An 18,761-nucleotide genomic window follows, 5' to 3' on the forward strand; every position below is an offset into this window, starting at 1 on the left:
TCAGGTGTGAGAGACTGGGTTTCAAGGTAAGGAGCAGTGCCACAAGTCCGCTGAAGAAGAGAAGATGGGGACCAGGACCCCACAATTTAGGGGAACCCATAAAGGGCCTCCCCTGATATTAGCCATGGAGGAGTCCATGTCAGATGACCCTGTGAGGTGTCTCCTGACTTCCGCATGCAGGTCAGAGGGAGACTGGAAACTTGGTAAATCATGTGAGGCCTCACTCAGGTCCACAGAAGGGATGCAGAAGCACTGCCCAGAGTCAAGGTGCTTTTCCTGACTATTGCATCCGGGTCTGACAGGCTCTGGGGTTCGGTGTAAGGAGCAGGGTCTCAGGTGGGCAGAGGGAACAGTCAAGGTGAGGACCCCCAGGGAGGACTGGGGGAATCCAGGAACCCTAACTGGAGGGGAGTCCACAGAAGTCTGCCTTCCCGAAGTGTTGGGAGGCCCTATGGTGGATGACCATGCAGAGAGGAACCGCAGAAGCCCAGACCTGATGTCAGCCCTTGGAATTCAGGGGAATGACATATGTGGCAGAGGGGAGGACCCGGGTCTTGCCCCAAGTCCAGGTGAACATGCAAAGGGAAGACTGAGGGACCCTGGACACCACAACAGTGATGCCCCACATTACCCCTACTGTGAACCCTTGGAAGTCCCTGGTCCATGACCACTTGCTCTCTTCCTGACTTGGGCCTCTCAGGTTGACAGGAGGTTCCAGCTCCAGCCAGGAGTCACGGTGAGGATCCTGCAGGAAGACAAGCGGACTCCACCCCCTGAGCTCTGAGGGGTCAGGCTCCAGGTAGGCAAAGAAGGGGGCTGCAGGGCTCTGCCAGGATACCAGGTGAGGACCCGAGGTAGGACTCAGGAAGCCCCCTAGCACACCTTGATGTCTGTATGCCTGAGGCTTGGCTAGAGCGGTAAGTGTCCGCAGTGTGCCTGTTCCTGCCAGCAGCACCTGAAAGCCTCATGGTAGGGCTGGGGATTTGGGTTGCTTCCAGACTTCTACCTTAGCAGTGGCAAAGGGAGGTGAGGGCATTGTCTTCAAGGTTCTGGATTCACGGCAACGTGGGAGGTGTGCCAGGCAATGCTGGTAATTAAAGTGTGGGTCTTGAGGCAGGATGATGGTACTTCCCACCCCAGTAAACACAGCGACTGGCTGGCTTAGGCTCTGCAGGCACAACTGGCACACTCGGCACGATAGTCAATGTGGTGTGTCTTAAAATCCACCTTGGAGGTCTCAGAGAGATGGAGGGCATGGCCTGCAGTATTCACTCTCAGTTCAGCAGAAGGGAAAGGTCCCAGGCACTCTCTGAGTAAGCCTAGGTAGCACAGGGAGGAAAGAGGATACCACACTCCAGACAATGGGTGCCCTGAACCCAGTCTGTGCTGTTGTCAGCCCTGGGAAAGGCCTGGCATGGGTCGGCAGGGGTGGTTCCTCCTCACGTTTGTCTGAGGGCACTCTGGAAGGACAGGGCCTTGGTCAGAGGGAATGGCTTCAGTTCATGCACAGATGAGCTGAGGTTGTGGAAGGGTCATAAAGGTGTGAATGCTTTCTTGTGGGAAACTGCAGCTATGTGCTCCCTGAGAAAAGAAGAGAGCCCTCAGCATCAGGGAGTGTCCTGTCCTCAGCATCCAGATTCCCCAGGCAGGGTTACCTGGGTGTGACATGCTCTCCCTTTCCACATGCCTGCTCGTCCTGAGCTTTTGTCACTGAGGACAGTTATTCAGGGTGAAGTCAAGTCACCTGGATTCAGACCCAGGCCAGGCCAGGAAGAAAGGCAAGTATCCTGAGGCCAGACTACGGGAACTCTACCCGGAATGGATGGGCCCAGGCCCTAGTGTCAGTTGTGTGATAACCAGGACAGGGGTGGGGGCAGATGGAGCTCCTGTTCACTTTTGTCTCAGAGCTATCAGCAAGGTGAGGACCTTGGTGTGAGACCATACGTCGTATCATCCCCAGGATCCAAATTTTTTCAACAGAGAGACGAGTCCCAGTTCCTGCCCAGAATCAAGGTGAGCACTGAGGGGGAGCAGAGCACATGGGAACCCAGACTTACCCTGCCTCCTCTGTCAGCAATGGGGAAACTCGGAATAGGGCCTGGATTACCTCAGCTCACTTCCCTACTCCTGTATCTCAGGGAGGTGCACCCTAAGTCTAAGTAGATTGCGCTCAGTCAGCAGAGAGAGTGTCTGAAACCCTGCAGTGCGTCATGGTGAGAAGTGATCAGAGCCTTAACCCAGCGTAGATGGACCTAAATCTTCAGTCACCCCTTCTTGATCCTCTGGGAGAGGGACCCCCTCATTTTCTTCACTCAAGTGTCAGGTGTGTGTGGTCTTGTTCTGAGAGTTTGACCTCAGGCCAGCAGAAGGCAGTGAGGGGCCTGGCCCTGGCAGGGGAAGGGTGAGGATCCTACATGTGCAAGGAGGAACCTCCCACCCACAACAGAGGGGACCTCACAGAGTCCTGCTGCCCCTCCTGTCAGCATTGGGGTTCCAGGACTGTGATTGCCATGTGCATCCTGAGGTGCTCCGTTTTTCCCACCAGCAGAGCCCCCGGATAGAAGGAGGTGAAGGCCTTGGTTTATGCTACATATTCTCAGGTCACAGAGCAGCAGGAGGCCAGGAAGTGCTAGGAATTAAGGTGAGGTTCCGACCATGAATATGTCCCCATGGGCTCGCCACCACTGTCAGAGGGGACCCCACATTGCCTGACACCTCCACACCCCACCGTCAGCTACAGAACCCTGCGCTGTGCCTTCTACACCCTGAGCAGTCATGTCACTTCCTACTTCAGGCTCCTAGTGGGCAGGCTGATCAGGAGTGAGCCCTGTGAGGCCCATGGACACCCCTAAAGGGGAGACCTGGAAGTCACCTTTGTCAGAGCCGCCTAGGGTGTGTTTCTCAGCTCATGCCTCTCATACTCCCCTTCCCCCAGGCCCGTGGGTCCTAATCGCCCATCTTCTGCCCACACTCGGTCACTGTTCGAGCACGAGTCATCATGCCTGGTCATCATATGAGTGAGCCGTGGAAGCCTGAGGAAGACCATCTGGACCCAATGGATATCCCTGACATGTTGGTAGAGGAACTGTTCTGGGCTATGCAGGAGGAGGAGGAGGAGGAGGAGGATGAGGAGGAGGCCCTGTCTCTGTCCTCCTCTCGGTCTTCCTCCCCCTCAGTCCTGTTTATAGACAGCCTAGAGGAGGTGTCTGCTGCTGAGACACCAAGTCCTCCCCAGAGTCCTCAGGGTGCCTCCCCCCATGCCATGGCAGCCTTTCCATGGAGACACGCTGAAGATGAGAGCTCCAGCAGCCAAGATGAGGAGGGTCCAAACACTGAGGGAGGCCCTGATGAAGATGCCGATTCCTTGCTCCACAAAGCACTGCATTTGAAGATGGTAGAAATTGTGGAGTTTATACTCCTTAAGTATCGTGCAAAGGAGCCGACCACCAAGGCAGAAATGCTGAGTAGTGTCATCAAAGAGCACCAGGACCACTTTCCTGAGCTCTTCAGTGCAGCCACTGAATGCATCCAGTGGGGTTTTGGTATTGTCGTGAAAGAAATGGACCCCAGTACTCACACCTATGTCCTGGCCACTGCCTTGGGGCTCAGCTATGATGGGATGGTGAGCGATGGGCACAGATATCCCAACACAGGCCTCCTGGTCACAGTTCTGTGGGTGATCGCCTCAGAGGGTGATTGTGCCCCTGAGGAAAAATTCTGGGAAGCACTGAATGTTGTAGGGGTGTATGATGGGAAGGAGCATTGGCTCTATGGGGAGCCCAGTGAGCTCATCAACAAAATTTGGGTCCAGGAACAGTACCTGCTGTACTGCCAGGTGCCCAATAGTGATCCTGCATGCTATGAGTTCCTGTGGGGTCCCCGAGCACATGCAGAGACTACCATGTTGAACACCCTCCAGTTTGTGCTCGGGGTTAATGACAGGGATCCCTATTCCCTTTCATCCCTGCTTGAAGTCCCTGAGTACAATGACAACCACTATGCCTGAGCCAGAGTTGAATCCAAGCACTTTTCAGGCCCATGAGCATTAACTTCTTTTGCTGGGCATAAAGTGCATCCAGTTTTCAACTCTATGTTTGAGAAGAAACTAATAGTGAGGCCCAGGGAAAGGTTTGGGTTCCTATTATTATTGAGAAATTTATGATTTATTATTTTGCGTTTTTTATGGAAATTTTCGAATGTCTCTTTTCATAGAAGCTTTCATAAACTTTTAGCATGTGAGTTTGTAAATGACATTGATCACATTATATATTTCTACATGTCCAGCTCAAGAGTAAGGGATTTGCTATTGTAAAACAAAAATTGGGACACTTCCCATCCTAGTTTGTGATCCCAAAATAGACAACATGGCATTATAAAAGGATTTCCTTGGAAATGTGTACGAACTCGGCAGTACATGCAATGGAGTTAATAAATAGAAAAATAATAGCAAAAGGTTGTTAATTTTTGATTCTTATCTCTTCTCGTCTGTCTTTGCATGAAACAACTTATCTAAGGATCCTTGGTTCCAGCAAGAAAGTGGAGGGATTTCATCTGCATAAAGATGACCCCTGCTCAGTGGTTCATTTAATCCCCAGACATTCACTGAGCCTATGTCCTCTGGAAGATCCTGTGTTAGTAGTGGGGACACCAACATAAGCAGGGCACACCCACCCACAGAATGATAGTGTAGGAGCTGAAGTCATATAAGGAAGGGGTTAGGTGTCCCCTAAATCTTACAAACAAGTAACAGAACAGGTGAGGTGGTGGGCCTCCAGGGAACAGCACTCAATTTTGAATGGCCTTCATTTTTACCGCAGCGTAGTTGCAACAGCATGGTGGAACTGGAGAGCATTATGTTAAGCGAAATGAGCCAGTCAGAGAAAGATAAATATCACATGATCTCACTCATATATGGAATATAATGAACAACAAATGGATGAACAAAAACATCCAAATACAAAGAAGCATCGATCTGACCATAAAACCTCAGAGGGAAGGTAGGGGAGGGTGGAGGTAAGGGGGAGAGATCAACCAAAGGACTTGTATGCAATCATATAGGCCTAACCAATGGACACAGACGCCAGGGGGGTGAGGGCATGAGTGGGGGGTCGAGGAGGGCAATGGGGGGATAAGGACACATATGCAATACCTTAATTAAAAAATGATGTGCATGGCCTGAGCCAGGGTATTTGGGAAACTGATTCCCTCTGCTGGGGTTGATTGTAAAGAAGCTGGGGGTGGTAGCAGCACATTGTGTGTCTTGGGTGTGAGAGGGAAGTGTGAAGTGGAAAACTGTCCTGACAAGTTCCTTTGGGATCATGGATAAACCAGAGGGAAATCTCCACCTGGTTAGGAAGGGTGGTTTCCTGCACACAGTCTCAGTGTCATTGGACAGTATGAGCACTAGGCATGTTATACCCATCATCTGCACATATTTCTACAGAAATACAGTTACTGAGCCATGAGAAACACAATGGCCTGGGAGCGCCATAGCCCACAGCCTAATTAGGATTGAATGTTAATGATCTTGAGTGTGATCTTGCCAACCATTGTCAAGGGGTAGATTTTGCGTGGGGGTGAAATGAATGAAAGTATTTGTTTGGATGAAAGAGCAGCTTGGACAGGGGGAAAGAGTTGTAACTAGATTCTCTTTTTGGCATCTTTGTGTGTGTCCAGCTGGGAAGGCTCCCCTCACCTGAATGTCAGCATACATCCATGAATTGGGTATCCTCTTTGGCCAATTGGGTGTTCTATGCCCTACTGAACTGCACATTCTCTAATATGACCTGAATAACAAACAAGTAATCACAGTGCCAGAGGCGAGAGTGGAAGTATCTGGGATAAAAACGATATTAGAAATAACTTCCATTCATTACAGATTCAATCTCCACCAGGTACTGTGCACGGTGGTTTACAAACACTCCACACATCTATCCAGTCCTATAACATAGGGTTTATCAGACCCACTTACTTCACAGAGGAAGAACCTGATGCCCATTGGGCCAGCTAATTTTCCCAAGAATACATGGCTAGTAAGTGGAATCGTGGAGTCTTGACCCCTTGCCTGAATTCATCAGGAGTCCATGATATTTCCTGCCTTTCTAGCCCATGGCCCACCTTCTGCCTCACAATTAATCTGTCCTCTAAGTATGAATGAACTCTTTCAGATGACAATTAGTAGAACCCTGGGGCCCAGGCAAGAGCAGGCCTCAGGAAGGAAGGTGACAGTGAGAATAAAGCATAATTTGGGGATTGTCTGAGGTTTATTGATATCTCAGTCTTCCCGGAGCCAGGATTTCTGCCCCGTCCCAGCATTTTCCCTCACCCCAGCATTGTCCCTCATGACAACACCCTTCCCCTGGTCTTCCCTTGGGTGCCTCCTGTCCATCCATGGATCATGATCTGCTGACTTGCTCATCAGTGCAGCCTCCTTTTAAAGCTGCACAGAATCTCCTGCCCTCAACCTTTCACAGAGGCTCCCTACTCCCTTCAGAATGACCCTGCTCTCCCATAGCTCACCCTCCATCCCATCTGAGAGCAATAGCCCCTTATTTATGTTCTATTAAGAGATAACTGTAAATAGCAATATACTTTTTAAAAGTTTTTATTTTATTGTTGACACTATTACAGATATCCCCATTTTCCCTTCTTTTGACCCTGTTCACATAGCACCTGACTTCCCTGCACCCTCTGGTCCTCACCACATTGGCATCTGTGTTCATGGATGTTCTTTGGCTAATCCCTTCAGTTAGTTTCATCCAATCCCTCTCTCCCCCATCCCCTCTGACCGCTGTCAGTCTGTTCCATGTCTTCATGCCTGTGTTTCTATTTTGTTCGACAGATAATGTTCACTAGATTCCACACATAAGTGAGGTCATATAGTTTTTCTCTTTCTCTGACTGGCTTCTTTCACTGAGTATAATAATCTACAGATCCCTACATGCTGTCTCAAAAGTTAAGAATTCCTTCTCTAGGATGTGGAGAAAAAGGAACACTTGTGCACTGCTGGAGGGAATGCAGACTAGTGCAGCCACTATGGAAGACAGTATGGAGTTTCCTTAAAAAACTTAAAATGGAACTCCCATTTGACCCTGTGATCCCACTTCTAGGAGTATATCCCAAGAAACCAGAAACACCAATCAGAAAGGATATATGCACCCCTATGTTCATAGCAGCACAATTCACCATAGCTAAGATCTGGAAAGAGCCTAAGTGCCCTTCAGTAGATGAATGGATTAGAAAACTGTGGTACATCTACATGATGGAATACTATGCTGCTCTAAAAAGAAGGAACTCTCACCATTTGCAACGTCATGGATGGAACTGGAGAGCATTATGCTAAGTGAAATAAGCCAGTCAATGAAGGAAAAATACCACATGATCTCACTCATTCATGGATAATAGAGACCATTATAAACTTTTGAACAATAATAGGTACAGAGGCAGAGCTGCCTCAAACAGATTATCAAACTGCAGCGGGAATGCCGGGGAGGGTTGGAGGGCAGGAGGTAGGGGGGTAAGAGATCAAGCAAAGGACTTGTATGCATGCATGTAACATAACCAATGGACATAAGACACTGGGGGATAGGGGAGGCTTTGGGACTGTCTAGGGTGGGGGGATAAAATGGACACATATGTAATACCCTTTGTAATACTTTAAGCAATAAATAAAAAGAAAAAGAAAATACAAACAAAAAAAAGAAAAAAAACAAACAAACAAACAACAAAAAAAAGAATTCCTTCTCTTTTCCTGACAGGTAGTATTCCATTATGAAAATATACCATTGTTTTTTTATTCACCTTTCTATTGATGGGCATCTGCACTGTTTTCGGCTCTTGGCTATCCTACATAATAAAAGCCTAATATGCAAATTGACTGAATGGTGGAACAACCAGTCACTATGACGTGCCCTGACCACCAGGGGGCAGACACTCAATGCAGGAGCTGACCCCCTGGTGGTCAATGCTCTCCCACAGGGGGAGCTTGGTTCAGCCAGTGCATCAGTGGCGAGTGCATCAGTGGTGGCAGGAACCTCTCCCGCCTCCATGGAGGCACTAAAGAGCAGCAATCAGTTGGGTGGTATGGAGTGAGGGGTCCCGGACTGCAAGAGGGTGCAGGCCTGGCTGAGGGCCGCCCCCTATGGTGAACAAGTTTTATGCACTGGGCCTCTAGTTGTAAATAATGCTCTTTGAACATAGGGCTGCATATATTCTTTGTGATCGGTGGTTCAGGCCTCTTAAGATATATTCCTAGAGGTGGGATCACCGTGTCAAATGGCAGCTTTATGTTTCATTACTTTAGGGAACTCCACACTGTCTTCCATAGTGGTTGCACCTGTCTGCATTTCCACTAATAGTATACAAGGGTTCCTTTTCCTCCACATCCTCACTAGCACTTTTTGTTTGTTGATTTATTGATGGTAGCCATTCTGGTAGGTGTGAGGTGGTACCTCACTGTCATTTTCATTTGCATATCTCTGATGATGGGTGAAATTGAGCATTTTTTCTTGTCTCATCCATTTGTATGTCCTCTTTGGAGAAATATCTACTCAAGACCTCTGCCCAGTTTTAAATTGCATTCATTGTCTTCCTTTGGTTGAGCTGTATGAGTACTTTATATATTTTGGAGATTCACCCCTTATCAGATGTATCATTGGCAAATATGCTCTGCCATGCAGAGGCTTCCCTTTTCATGTTGTTGCCGGTACCCTTTGCTGTGCAGAAGCTTTTTAGTTTGATGTAGTCCCATTTGTTTATATTTCCCTTTATTTCCCTTGCCCTGTGTGACATATCAGCAAAAAATATTGCTATGTGTAATGTCTGAGATTTTACTGCCTATGTTTTCTTCCAGGATTTTTATGGTTTCATGACTTACATTTAAGTCTTTTATTCATTTTGAATGTATTCTTCTGAATGGTATAAGTTGGTGGTTTTATTTCATTGTTTCACATGTACCCATCCAAGATTCCCAACACCATTTACTAATGAAGAGACTGTCTTTACCTCATTGTATGCTGTTGCCCCCTTTGTCAAATATCAGTTCACAATGTAGGTGTGCGCTGATTTTTGGGCTCTCTGTTCTGTTCCATTGATCCATATGCCTGCTGTTCTGTCATTACCAGTTGTTTTGATTACAATGGCCTTATAGCATAGCTTGATATCAGGTATTGGGATTCCTCTAGCTTTGTTCTCCTTTCTCAAAGGGTCCTGAACATGTTGCCTAATAGAGACTGTCTGATTGGTGGCCAGGGTACCAGTGGGTGAATTACTGGGACCCAGCAGGCTTAATTGAGGAAGGCCAGTTTCATAATGGCTTTCTTCAACTCCACGGAAGTCAGCAAAGTGAGTATTTCATCTTCAAAGGAAAAGAATAACCTGATGTTCTAGATTCTTCACCTCAGTGGAAATTCAGTTGCTCTTGCTTCAAAGAACATTAGCTAATGGTCCTACAGAAGCCTTGGGATGCAAGGGTGCCTTAATCATAACAAATAAACACCCTCTCTCCACCAAATTCCAGATTGTGGTTTCCTAAGCCCTCTCTCCAATTTCCCTCCCATAAAATGGACAAGACCCTTCAAATAAGTAATCGGTAGAGGCATGAGCTAGCAAAGTGCACAAGGAAATCTTTTCAGCCTTTAAAGAACTCATTTAAGAAACAATGTTTGGTAGGCAACTAAAAGGAGCTGGCTGCTTTTCCAGAGACACTAGGAGCCCCCCACCCCCACCCTGAACCCACCAACACCTATCCTCTAGGGCAGTGGTTCTCAACCTTCCTAATGCCGTGACACTTTAATACAGTTCCTCATGTTGTGGTGACCCCCTACCATAAAATTATTTTCGTTGCTACTTTAACTATAATTTTGCTACTGTTATGAATCGTAATGTAAATATCTGATATGCAGGGTGTATTTTCATTGTTACAAATTGAACATAATTAAAGCATAGTGATTAATCACAAAAACAATATGTAATTATATATGTGTTTTCCGATGGTCTTAGGCGACCCCTGTGAAAGGGTGGTTCGACCCCCAAAGGGGTCGTAACCCACAGGTTGAGAACTGTTGCTCTAGGGCATATCCTCCAAGAATATACTGACTTTGTGCATGAATGCTCTGTAATCCTGTTTAGAGGCACAGAGACCATGGACTGAGCCTGAATCTAGACCAGCCGTGGGCAAACTACGTCCCGTGGGCCAGATCCGGCCCCTTTGAAATGAATAAAACTAAAAACAAAAAAGACCATACCCTTTTATGTAATCATGTTTACTTTGAATTTTTATTAGTTCACACAAACACTCCATCCATGCTTTTGTTCCGGCCCTCCAGTCCAGTTTAAGAACCCATTGTGGCCCTCGAGTCCAATTTTGCCCACCCCTGACCCAGGGGCTCCATTAAGGATACAGTCCTTACGCTGAGGGGCACTTTGGGGGATTTTGTTCCCAAATGCCTTTGCACTCCACTTTTAGAAACAAAGGATTGACCCTCAGAGAGCACAATTTACACCACTTAGTGCAAGACATGGGACACGGACTCATGGGACAAGGACACAGACTCACTAACAAGGAAAATTACAACATGTTTAGGTAGCCGTGACTGAATGAAGCAGATATGAAAATAATCATGGCTATGTACTTGAACATAGATGAGATCCTGGGTGTGGGATGTGACTAAAGTCAAATGCAAGTCATCTTCACCACAGAGGAGAGGATACTACAGTGGTTTTTGTGATCCATGTTCTCTATCTGTTTGAGGTGGTCTAACTACCAACTTTGGTCTTAATACTCTAAAAAGGGAGATAGAAGGTTCCTGTGGGAAGGTGACACTGCTTGTACCCCCACCTATACAGGAACACAACCCTACTCTAGGGACAACTTGACCCGGGGTAATAAAGCAGGACTCTTAGTTTGGGCTCATCTGAGCAGGACTCAGCAACCAGCAAGAGTAGCTGGAAGAGACCAAAGAAGCATGCTTGTGGAGGGTGCATTGGACAGGGGGGCTACCTGCTGAGATATGGCCAACCACCATTTTCTGGGAGGTACAGTCCCCCAGGGGCCCATCTGACCCAGGCATTCTTGGTGGTAGCCAAGCTAGGACTAAGCAAGGCCTTGACCTTGAGCTATAAAAGAGGCCATCAATAAGTCTCTCCCTCTCTAGGGATGAAAGTAGAGATAGACTCATGACCTCTCAACACATCCAGTGAACTATCAACAAGCAACAATATCCCTGGCAGAAGATGAGAGTTCTTTCTGGTATCCTGAACCCAATTTTTCTGTACTTTTTGGAAAGAGAGAACCTGGGGGCCCTATGCACATCCACTCCCCCTCACTTATCCAGGGCCCACACTGCAGAGCAGCTGTGAGCCACCTTTGTGAAATCACATGACAAGCTTCTGGTTGCCCCATGGCTGATACTCTAGAACAGCTGTGGGCAAACTATGGCCTGCGGGCCAGATCCGGCCCTTTTGAAATGAATAAAACTAAAAAAAAAAAAAAAGACCGTACACTTTTATGTAATGATGTTTACTTTGAATTTATATTAGTTCACACAAACACTCCATCCATGTTTTTGTTCCGGCCCTCCAGTCCAGTTTAAGAACCCATTGTGGCCCTTGAGTCATAAAGCTTGCCCACCCCTGCTCTAGAATTTGGAGGGCAGCATATATTGGGCATCCGTGCTGTGACCCCCCCTGCTCAGGGATAGGATTAGAGTAGTCAATGCTTTTTAATGTAGAGCATCTCCATGCCAAGTCCGAGTACCCATGAGATGCACGGAGCCAAGCTGATCCTATCACAGGTGTTGGAGAGACACAGGTACCAAGCAGGGTGCCAAGACAACCCATAACCAGAGGACCCAAGCCAACATGCTGCCAAATTGGAAGGAAACAATGACCTTCTGGGACTGTCCTTCCCAAGAAAGCTTTGGAGGATAGTGGAGGATGATGCCTCCATGTCTGTGCACTGGAATGATGCTGGAGACCCCAGGATAATTGAGAAAGATCTTTTACAATGTGAGGTTCTTTGCCGAAGGGGCAAGGAGCAAGTCCTTGAATCTGACAGCCTGAAGACGTTCATCCATCCGCTTGCTGAATCGGATTCCGCAAAATATGCCCAGGCAGTTCTCCAGGGAACAGGATGATAGTAAAGTAGAAAGTCCTCCCATGTCCCATGTTCTCTGTTACTCAAACATCTTCTTAGTAGGTGCAGAAGAATGATATACTGAAAGGGTTTCATTTCAGGGGATAACTCTTTTTCACATGAGATAGTATTTTTCCAAAGGTGAGAATGTATAGATTTCCATATGAAACTGTAACCCCCTTAGACATAACCTGCAGGGATGACTAAAGATTCTGAGAGGCCAGGTAATATCAAATAGATATAATTTTCTCCCAGAATTACTGAATTAATTTTGTTTCAGGTGTACAGAAACAGCAATTTCCAGAAAGACAAACCTTGGCTCGTCCAGAACATCAAGACAAAAGGAAACCAGATGAATCATACTTGGCCAGATACCACCTCAACTCCTCCGCAGAGAAACAAGAGGCTGCCCCCTACCAGACACTCAGCAAGAAAGAATTCAGCATAAAAAAGGCATTGAAGAAGTTGAGCAAAAGGAAATCACGCAATCCTCAAGGACCGAGTGCCACCTGCTCATTCAAGTTCTCTGTTCTGCTGCTCATGAACAGTGCCATTGAGGTCTGGTGTGAAAGTGAGGCAGGTGGTCCAAGTGGGGAGGGCATATATGGGAATGGCATGCTTGTTCCACTGGCTACTGCCTGAATGGACAGCACAGGGGCTCTGACCTCTAGCCCCCAAAATCACACACTATATGATTTGATGATGTATTTGTACAACACCTGGTATTTATATGGTGATGGCTGACCTTTCAGTCATGACCCAGCCTAAGGAACCTGATAAGGACTAGGAGGGGGAGGACTCCGTATATGGCAAATGTTCACTCTGTGAGCAGTTCAAGGGCAATGCAGGCTTATAAGATCACAGGTGACAGAAAACAATCACCAGTTAGTACCCACGAGTCCATGTAGGCTTTAATAAAGAAAGGCAAAACTACATGGAAGAAAATAAACAGCCCAATGATATTTGTGAGTCCGTGTTCTTCTGTTTCCGTGCCACACATCTCGTCAGATGAGCCTGAGGAGACTAGAAATCCTGGCCTGGACAGGCTTTTGTTCCCATTGTCCTCTTTCATTTTCACATACTCAGACAAGGAACTGGCTAGTTAGTCCTGAGGCAAGCCCAGGAAGATCTGGTCCCCTGAGCCTTGCCTACTGGACAGGAGACAGAACTGCCTGGCTCCTGACCTTGGGGGAATCACCTTACATTAGTCATGCAACTTGAAACAGGAGGGTCTTTACTCACGGGCCCCCCTATGATGCCAGGAAGTTTCTGATCAGCATCTGAGTATCTCTAGCTCAAGTTCCAGGGGTCTTGCAGAGAGGTCCACCTAGAACCTGGCCACTCCATCTGCTAAGTGGTGTATGACAGAGGCAGTCTGGCTCAGAAGATGGGCCATTCCAGTCAATGTATGGGAGAAAGCCCATCATCCTCACCAGTAACAACCATTACTAACCCTGCTAGTAGGGACCCAAATAAAGATTGCTGACACAGAAACAAACAAACAAACAAAACCTCTACCCATCACTTTTCCATCAGAGCTGTACTTCATATCTGTTCTAGGGTCTCGAGGTAGTGATACAACATGTGTAATACAAGCCCTCATGAGCCAAGGGAGACTTTTACAGCAGACCAGTCACTTGCCAGGACAGACAGGTGATTTCTTTCAAAGTCTGGTGTCTCCCTCAAGGTGAATGAGCTCATCCCTGTTGGTCACCCTCTGGCAATGGCAGTCATTCAGTGCCCGCTCAAAGACCTCCCACAATGACACCTGGGTGCTCCTGAAGTATTCTTGGAGTTTGACCACACAGAGAGGGGGAGACTGTATAAGGGAGTCCTAAACACTAACCCATTCTCCTAAAAACATTTCTCTTTGTACATTGCAGGAATAAGCAGGGCCAAAATGAGTGATAGCACCAAGATCTTTCCTAGCAGCTTTCCCTTTTCCCTAAAGCTCAGAGTCGTTGAGACAGTCAATGACCCTAGAGAGACATCTCACAAGGACAGTCGCCTACATCTGGGCACAGCAATCTGTTTAGTTGAACAGCAGATGGTGGGTAGTGCTCTCCACGGTGGTGCCAATTCAGTTCTACATCTGCGGCATGATGGCCCATTGATGGTCATGATTCAACTGGATTCTCGGTGAACTTCCTGCGGAGTCCTCCTGCCCCTAGGGGACAGGTGCTGTGGGATGCCTAACAGGAAGATATCCTTTCCCCCTTTCCTGGGTATGGGCTCCAGTACTCACCTGGGGTTTGAAAGTGCCGTTAGGTACTTCTGCTTCAGGTTGGTCAGTAGAGCCTGCTTTTTCAGTTCCACAACCTCCACAGGAGCTACGTTTACTGGGCCCGCAAAGATTCCCCCATGTCAAGGAGCCCTGGGAACCACGAGAGAAGCATTGAGACGTTTTTTCCTTCCATAAACCAAAGGCTTCCTGTGAGAGAAAAGGGTTATTCAGAGTTTCCCCCATGCAGTGGTTCTCAACCTTGGCTGCACATTAGAATCACCTGGGCATCTTTTTAAAATCCTGATTTCTTTGCCTCATCCGCCAAAAATTCTGTTTGTTACTAATGTTGTAGCCCCACCCCATAACAAAGAAACAGAATTTCTGGAGGATGTGGCCCAGAAATCAGGATTTACAAAGATTCCCAGGTGATTCTAATGTGCAGCCAAGGTTGAGAACCACTGCACTAGAGGCTAAGCTGATTTCACCAAAGGGACGTGGAGTGAGCTGGGAACCTCTGACTGAGCACTTCTGATGTGTCAAACTTTGTTCAGGGAATTCTGGGTGAGGCCAGGAGAGAGAGGGAAATGAAGAGGAGAGAGTCTGGTCCACTAATGGGCAGGTCCCAGCCCGACTACTATGGGCAGCAGGTACAGGTCAGAAAGGCCCTGGCTGCTATGGGGAACCCACAGGCAATCAGGTCCCAAGCTCTTTACCAGGTGCAAGGAGCTGGTGTGGGACCGCAACCACTGAAGGGTGAGCGAAAGGGCCCAGGATGCCATGGGCAGTGGGGGTCGGGCAGGTGTGTGAAGTTAGGCAGACAGCCTGAGTCTGGAGGCTACTCGATTTTCTCTGTGTGCTGTGCAGCTGACCCTGGTCTGTCATACACACACACACACACACACACACACACACACACACACACACACTCGTGTGTATACACACATAAACATTCATACAAACACATAGACAACACCACATGTAAACTTGAACCTGTTCCTGCTTCTCAGATCACCAACAGGAACTGAGACCCAGTATAGACAGAAGGGTTCACCCAAATTATAGGAACTCGGCCCACGGAACCCCAGCCTGGGCCCCTGTTGCCCCTTTGAAGGTGTGCTGCTTACACAAACTACAGCCCCATCTCCACAGTTTCAAAAGAAAACAAGCCCCAAACTCCTGAGCAAGGTCCTGGGGGGTATACTTGGAGGAGTGTGAGCAGCTCTCGGAGTGTCAGGCCTTGCCAGAGCTCACTCCTCTCCCATATTTCTCCTTTCCAGAGCAGAGCCTCAATCTGCATGGGGTTCCACCCCAGCCTCTCCAGTAGCAGCTCCAGCCAGAGGGCTCTTCCCAGTCCCTGTGAGCAATGTGGATGGCGATGGTGCAGTTCCTGTGGCAGCTCAGTAGGGTCGCCAACGAGTCTCCAGAGTCTTGACCCATTTAAGACCAAGCCTGCATAAGGCTGCCAGGAGAGGCAGGAGAACTCCATCTCCCCAGAGATCCCTGGGCCTCACATGGCCTGTGGAAACCCAAAAGTGTGACTGTCAATAAGCATCATGCATCAGCCCTCCGTGTTCATGGTCTGTGGGCTGACCTCTTCCCCCAGTGTCCCCTGGGGCCCTGGAACCCCACTGACAGGGATGGTGGGAGAGCAGAGAGTGTTGGCTCCTTCTTCCTATCCCCACGCACTCAGCTGCCAGGCCCCATGGAAAGCGCTGATGATGCAGATGCCTCATCCATCAGATGGAGTCTTTGGGGAGCTCAAGGAAGAAGGTGGCGACAGGTATGGAGAGGCACTCAGGACAGGGTGTGGTCAGTTCCACAAAGGAGGTCACTGAGACCAGGGGAGCACAGATGAGGGAGACAGGGAGCTTTGGCTTCACACCGGGTGAGTGGGTTCTAGTCCTCTCCCAGCAAAGACCCTCCTGGGTTTTGTTTCTTCCCCCCACCTCCTACAATGTCAGCTCCCTCCTCTTTTCACCCCAAGGTGCTACAGTCCCCATGCACCCTGGTCCCTCTTCCAAGGCTCCTGATTATAAATCCTTATAATGAAACCTCAGTTGGGCCCTGGGATACCACCGTGTGAGCTCAGATTCTCCTGCCAGGTGTCTACACTCGATCACTTTGGGAGCCACCCTCCTCCATTCCCTGGCTGCACCAATACTATCCGCTCTCAGCAGGCACACCTGGCCCCCACTGCAGCCTAGAGAAAGGAATAACAGGACCAGGAACAGTTGGCACTAGTACCCACACACCATGCCCCTATCAGGCCCTGGGATGGGCATGATCCACGGATCTTAGAATTCAATCCTCAAATAACTGGGTGGGCAGTGCCATTGTCACCACATTCTACAGTTGAGAAGGTGGCACCTAGGGATAGAAATATGGCCCATGATCTTGGGCCCTGTTTGCCTCACCCCCTGTTCTTGCCTCTTTTCCTTGTACCTGGGGAAGGGGATCGTTCCTCCTCAGAGCTGTGTAGTCGCAGGAGCAGAAACACAGCCTGCAGACTCAGCTGGGTCTTAGTACCTGGCGGAGCTCAGTCTCCACAGGGCTGTGAGTACCTGCCCCTTAAGAGGATAGTCAGAACCGGTGGCTACACATCATCATCATAGGGCCTGAGCCTCATTACCACACTCCACATGAGCACCCCCACTCTGCTTGTCTTTCCCCTCCTGTCTTTAAAGGACATAAACCTGATATCAGCTATTATGTCCTCATGTTTATGAAAACACACCCACTCTCAAAGACCAGGCTCTGAGGACATTAAAGCTGCCACCTGTGCACTCTCTTCCCAACCCAGTGTCCTGACAGTCCCTGTGCCCAGCTCCTCTGCATTCCCTCCCTTTCTCTCTGGCTGGGTCTCCTTCCCCTGGGCTCTGGGCCCCACCTCTTGCTCACCTGAGGACCATATCCATAAAGAAAAGGAATTTACAAAGGTAATCAGGTTAAAATGAGACACTCTTCCAATGACCCATGTCCTCACCTAAAGAGGGAATTTACAGACAGGCATGCATACACGAGATAGAGGCTGAGACTACAAGCCAAGGGGTGCCAAACCTTGCCTGAAAACCACCAGAAGCCTGGGGACAGGGATGGACAGTTTCTCTCTCAGTCCTCAATATAGGCAAACTGGGCCCACATTTCCATCTCGACCTCCAGCCTCTGCAACAGTGAGACAATACATGTCTGCTGGTTAAGCCACTAGGGTTGTGGTGCATTGATGTGACCACCCAGGCAAATGGCCATAGAGGCAAAGATCTTCCCCCACATCTCCACAGGGTGGAGAATGGTTTTTCCATCCACAGCCCAGCAAATACATTCTTTCATTCTACATTTTCTTCTAGCCTATATTTTGCTGCCTGCATGGTATCCCATTGTGGGCCCCAAGATTGACTGACTTCCCGTACTGATGAAGAGTCACAGACTGCTTTGCATTTTGTGCTACTATAAGGGACACTACCACAAACACTCATTGACTGTCGACTTGTTAGGCAGAGGCCTAGGTCACATGCATGCACATCTGAGATGCTCATAGACGCCAGCAAATGGCCTTCCACAGAAGCTCACCCGTGTATCCCCTTCCAACCACCGGCAGGGTGCAATTATCTCATATGCTTGGGGGTTCTGAGCATCGCCACTGTGCTTAACCTTCACCCACCTGCTGAATAACAAAGGGTCGACCTATCATTGGGTTTGAATTATTTATGGAAGAGGGTGGATGTTCCCCTGTGGCCTGGCCATTTGTATTTGTTCTACTGGGATATATGCCTAGTTTCCACCGTGGAGTTTTGGGACCTATTCTCATCAAAGCCACAAAATCACAATAAGGAGACCGGGTCTGCATGGGTGGCATCCCTAGGGAGAACTGAGGTCACTCTAAAGGCAGGAAGGGGGCTGAGTGCCCTCCTACCTAGTACCTGCTTTGTGGCCTGAGGAAGACACACTCTTCCACTTGCCTTTGCTTGTTCACCTGCACGAGGACAAGAGGGATAATGAGCCAAGGTCATTAGGGACAAGACAGCAATATTGGCTAACATACCAGAACAGTCTACTCAACAGGGATTGGAAACCACCAGGACCAAGGAGGTTCCAGCTGGTGGGAAACACATGTGGCACCTTACTCAGGGTTTGGTTCTGCTAATCATAGCAGTAGCTCTCTCCTGCCCTACCTGTTCAGGGACCACATGATGCCCCATCCAGCTGCACAGAAAACCATGTCATGTAAGGAGGTCATGTTTTTACAGCCCAGCAGAGCCCCGTCACCAGTAGGAGAAAGCTCCCCCTGCCCTCACATCATCAAATGGGAAGGATTTGGGGACCCTACAATCTCATTCCCCTCAATGTAATCCTGGGTAGGTCCCACTGGGAGGGTTGTTATGGGCAACCAGCTGAGCACCACACAGC

At 48.5% G+C, this 18,761-nt stretch overlaps 1 protein-coding gene and 1 pseudogene across 2 annotated transcripts; one reads left to right on the forward strand and one right to left on the reverse strand.

Annotated features, from left to right (window-relative positions):
• Positions 1–3,262: 3,262 nt before the first annotated feature.
• LOC308511875 (melanoma-associated antigen 11-like) lies at positions 3,263–4,006 on the forward strand (the record flags this gene model as incomplete). The annotated part of the gene is made up of 1 exon (XM_081081718.1): positions 3,263–4,006. One exon carries the CDS (start codon positions 3,263–3,265, stop codon positions 4,004–4,006), a length of 744 nt encoding a protein of 247 aa, XP_080937844.1.
• A 10,368-nt stretch (positions 4,007–14,374) lies between these two features.
• Positions 14,375–15,862, reverse strand: LOC308511877 (protein EOLA1-like; annotated as a pseudogene). The gene is made up of 2 exons: positions 15,609–15,862; positions 14,375–14,472 (listed from the first exon to the last, which is right to left on the reverse strand). The product of its transcript is annotated as a protein EOLA1-like (transcript).
• Between the last annotated feature and the right edge of the window lie 2,899 nt (positions 15,863–18,761).

Source organism: Myotis nattereri, assembly GCF_964212035.1.
Source record: "Myotis nattereri genome assembly, chromosome: X".
In the NCBI taxonomy this organism is placed as follows: Eukaryota; Metazoa; Chordata; class Mammalia; order Chiroptera; family Vespertilionidae; genus Myotis; species Myotis nattereri.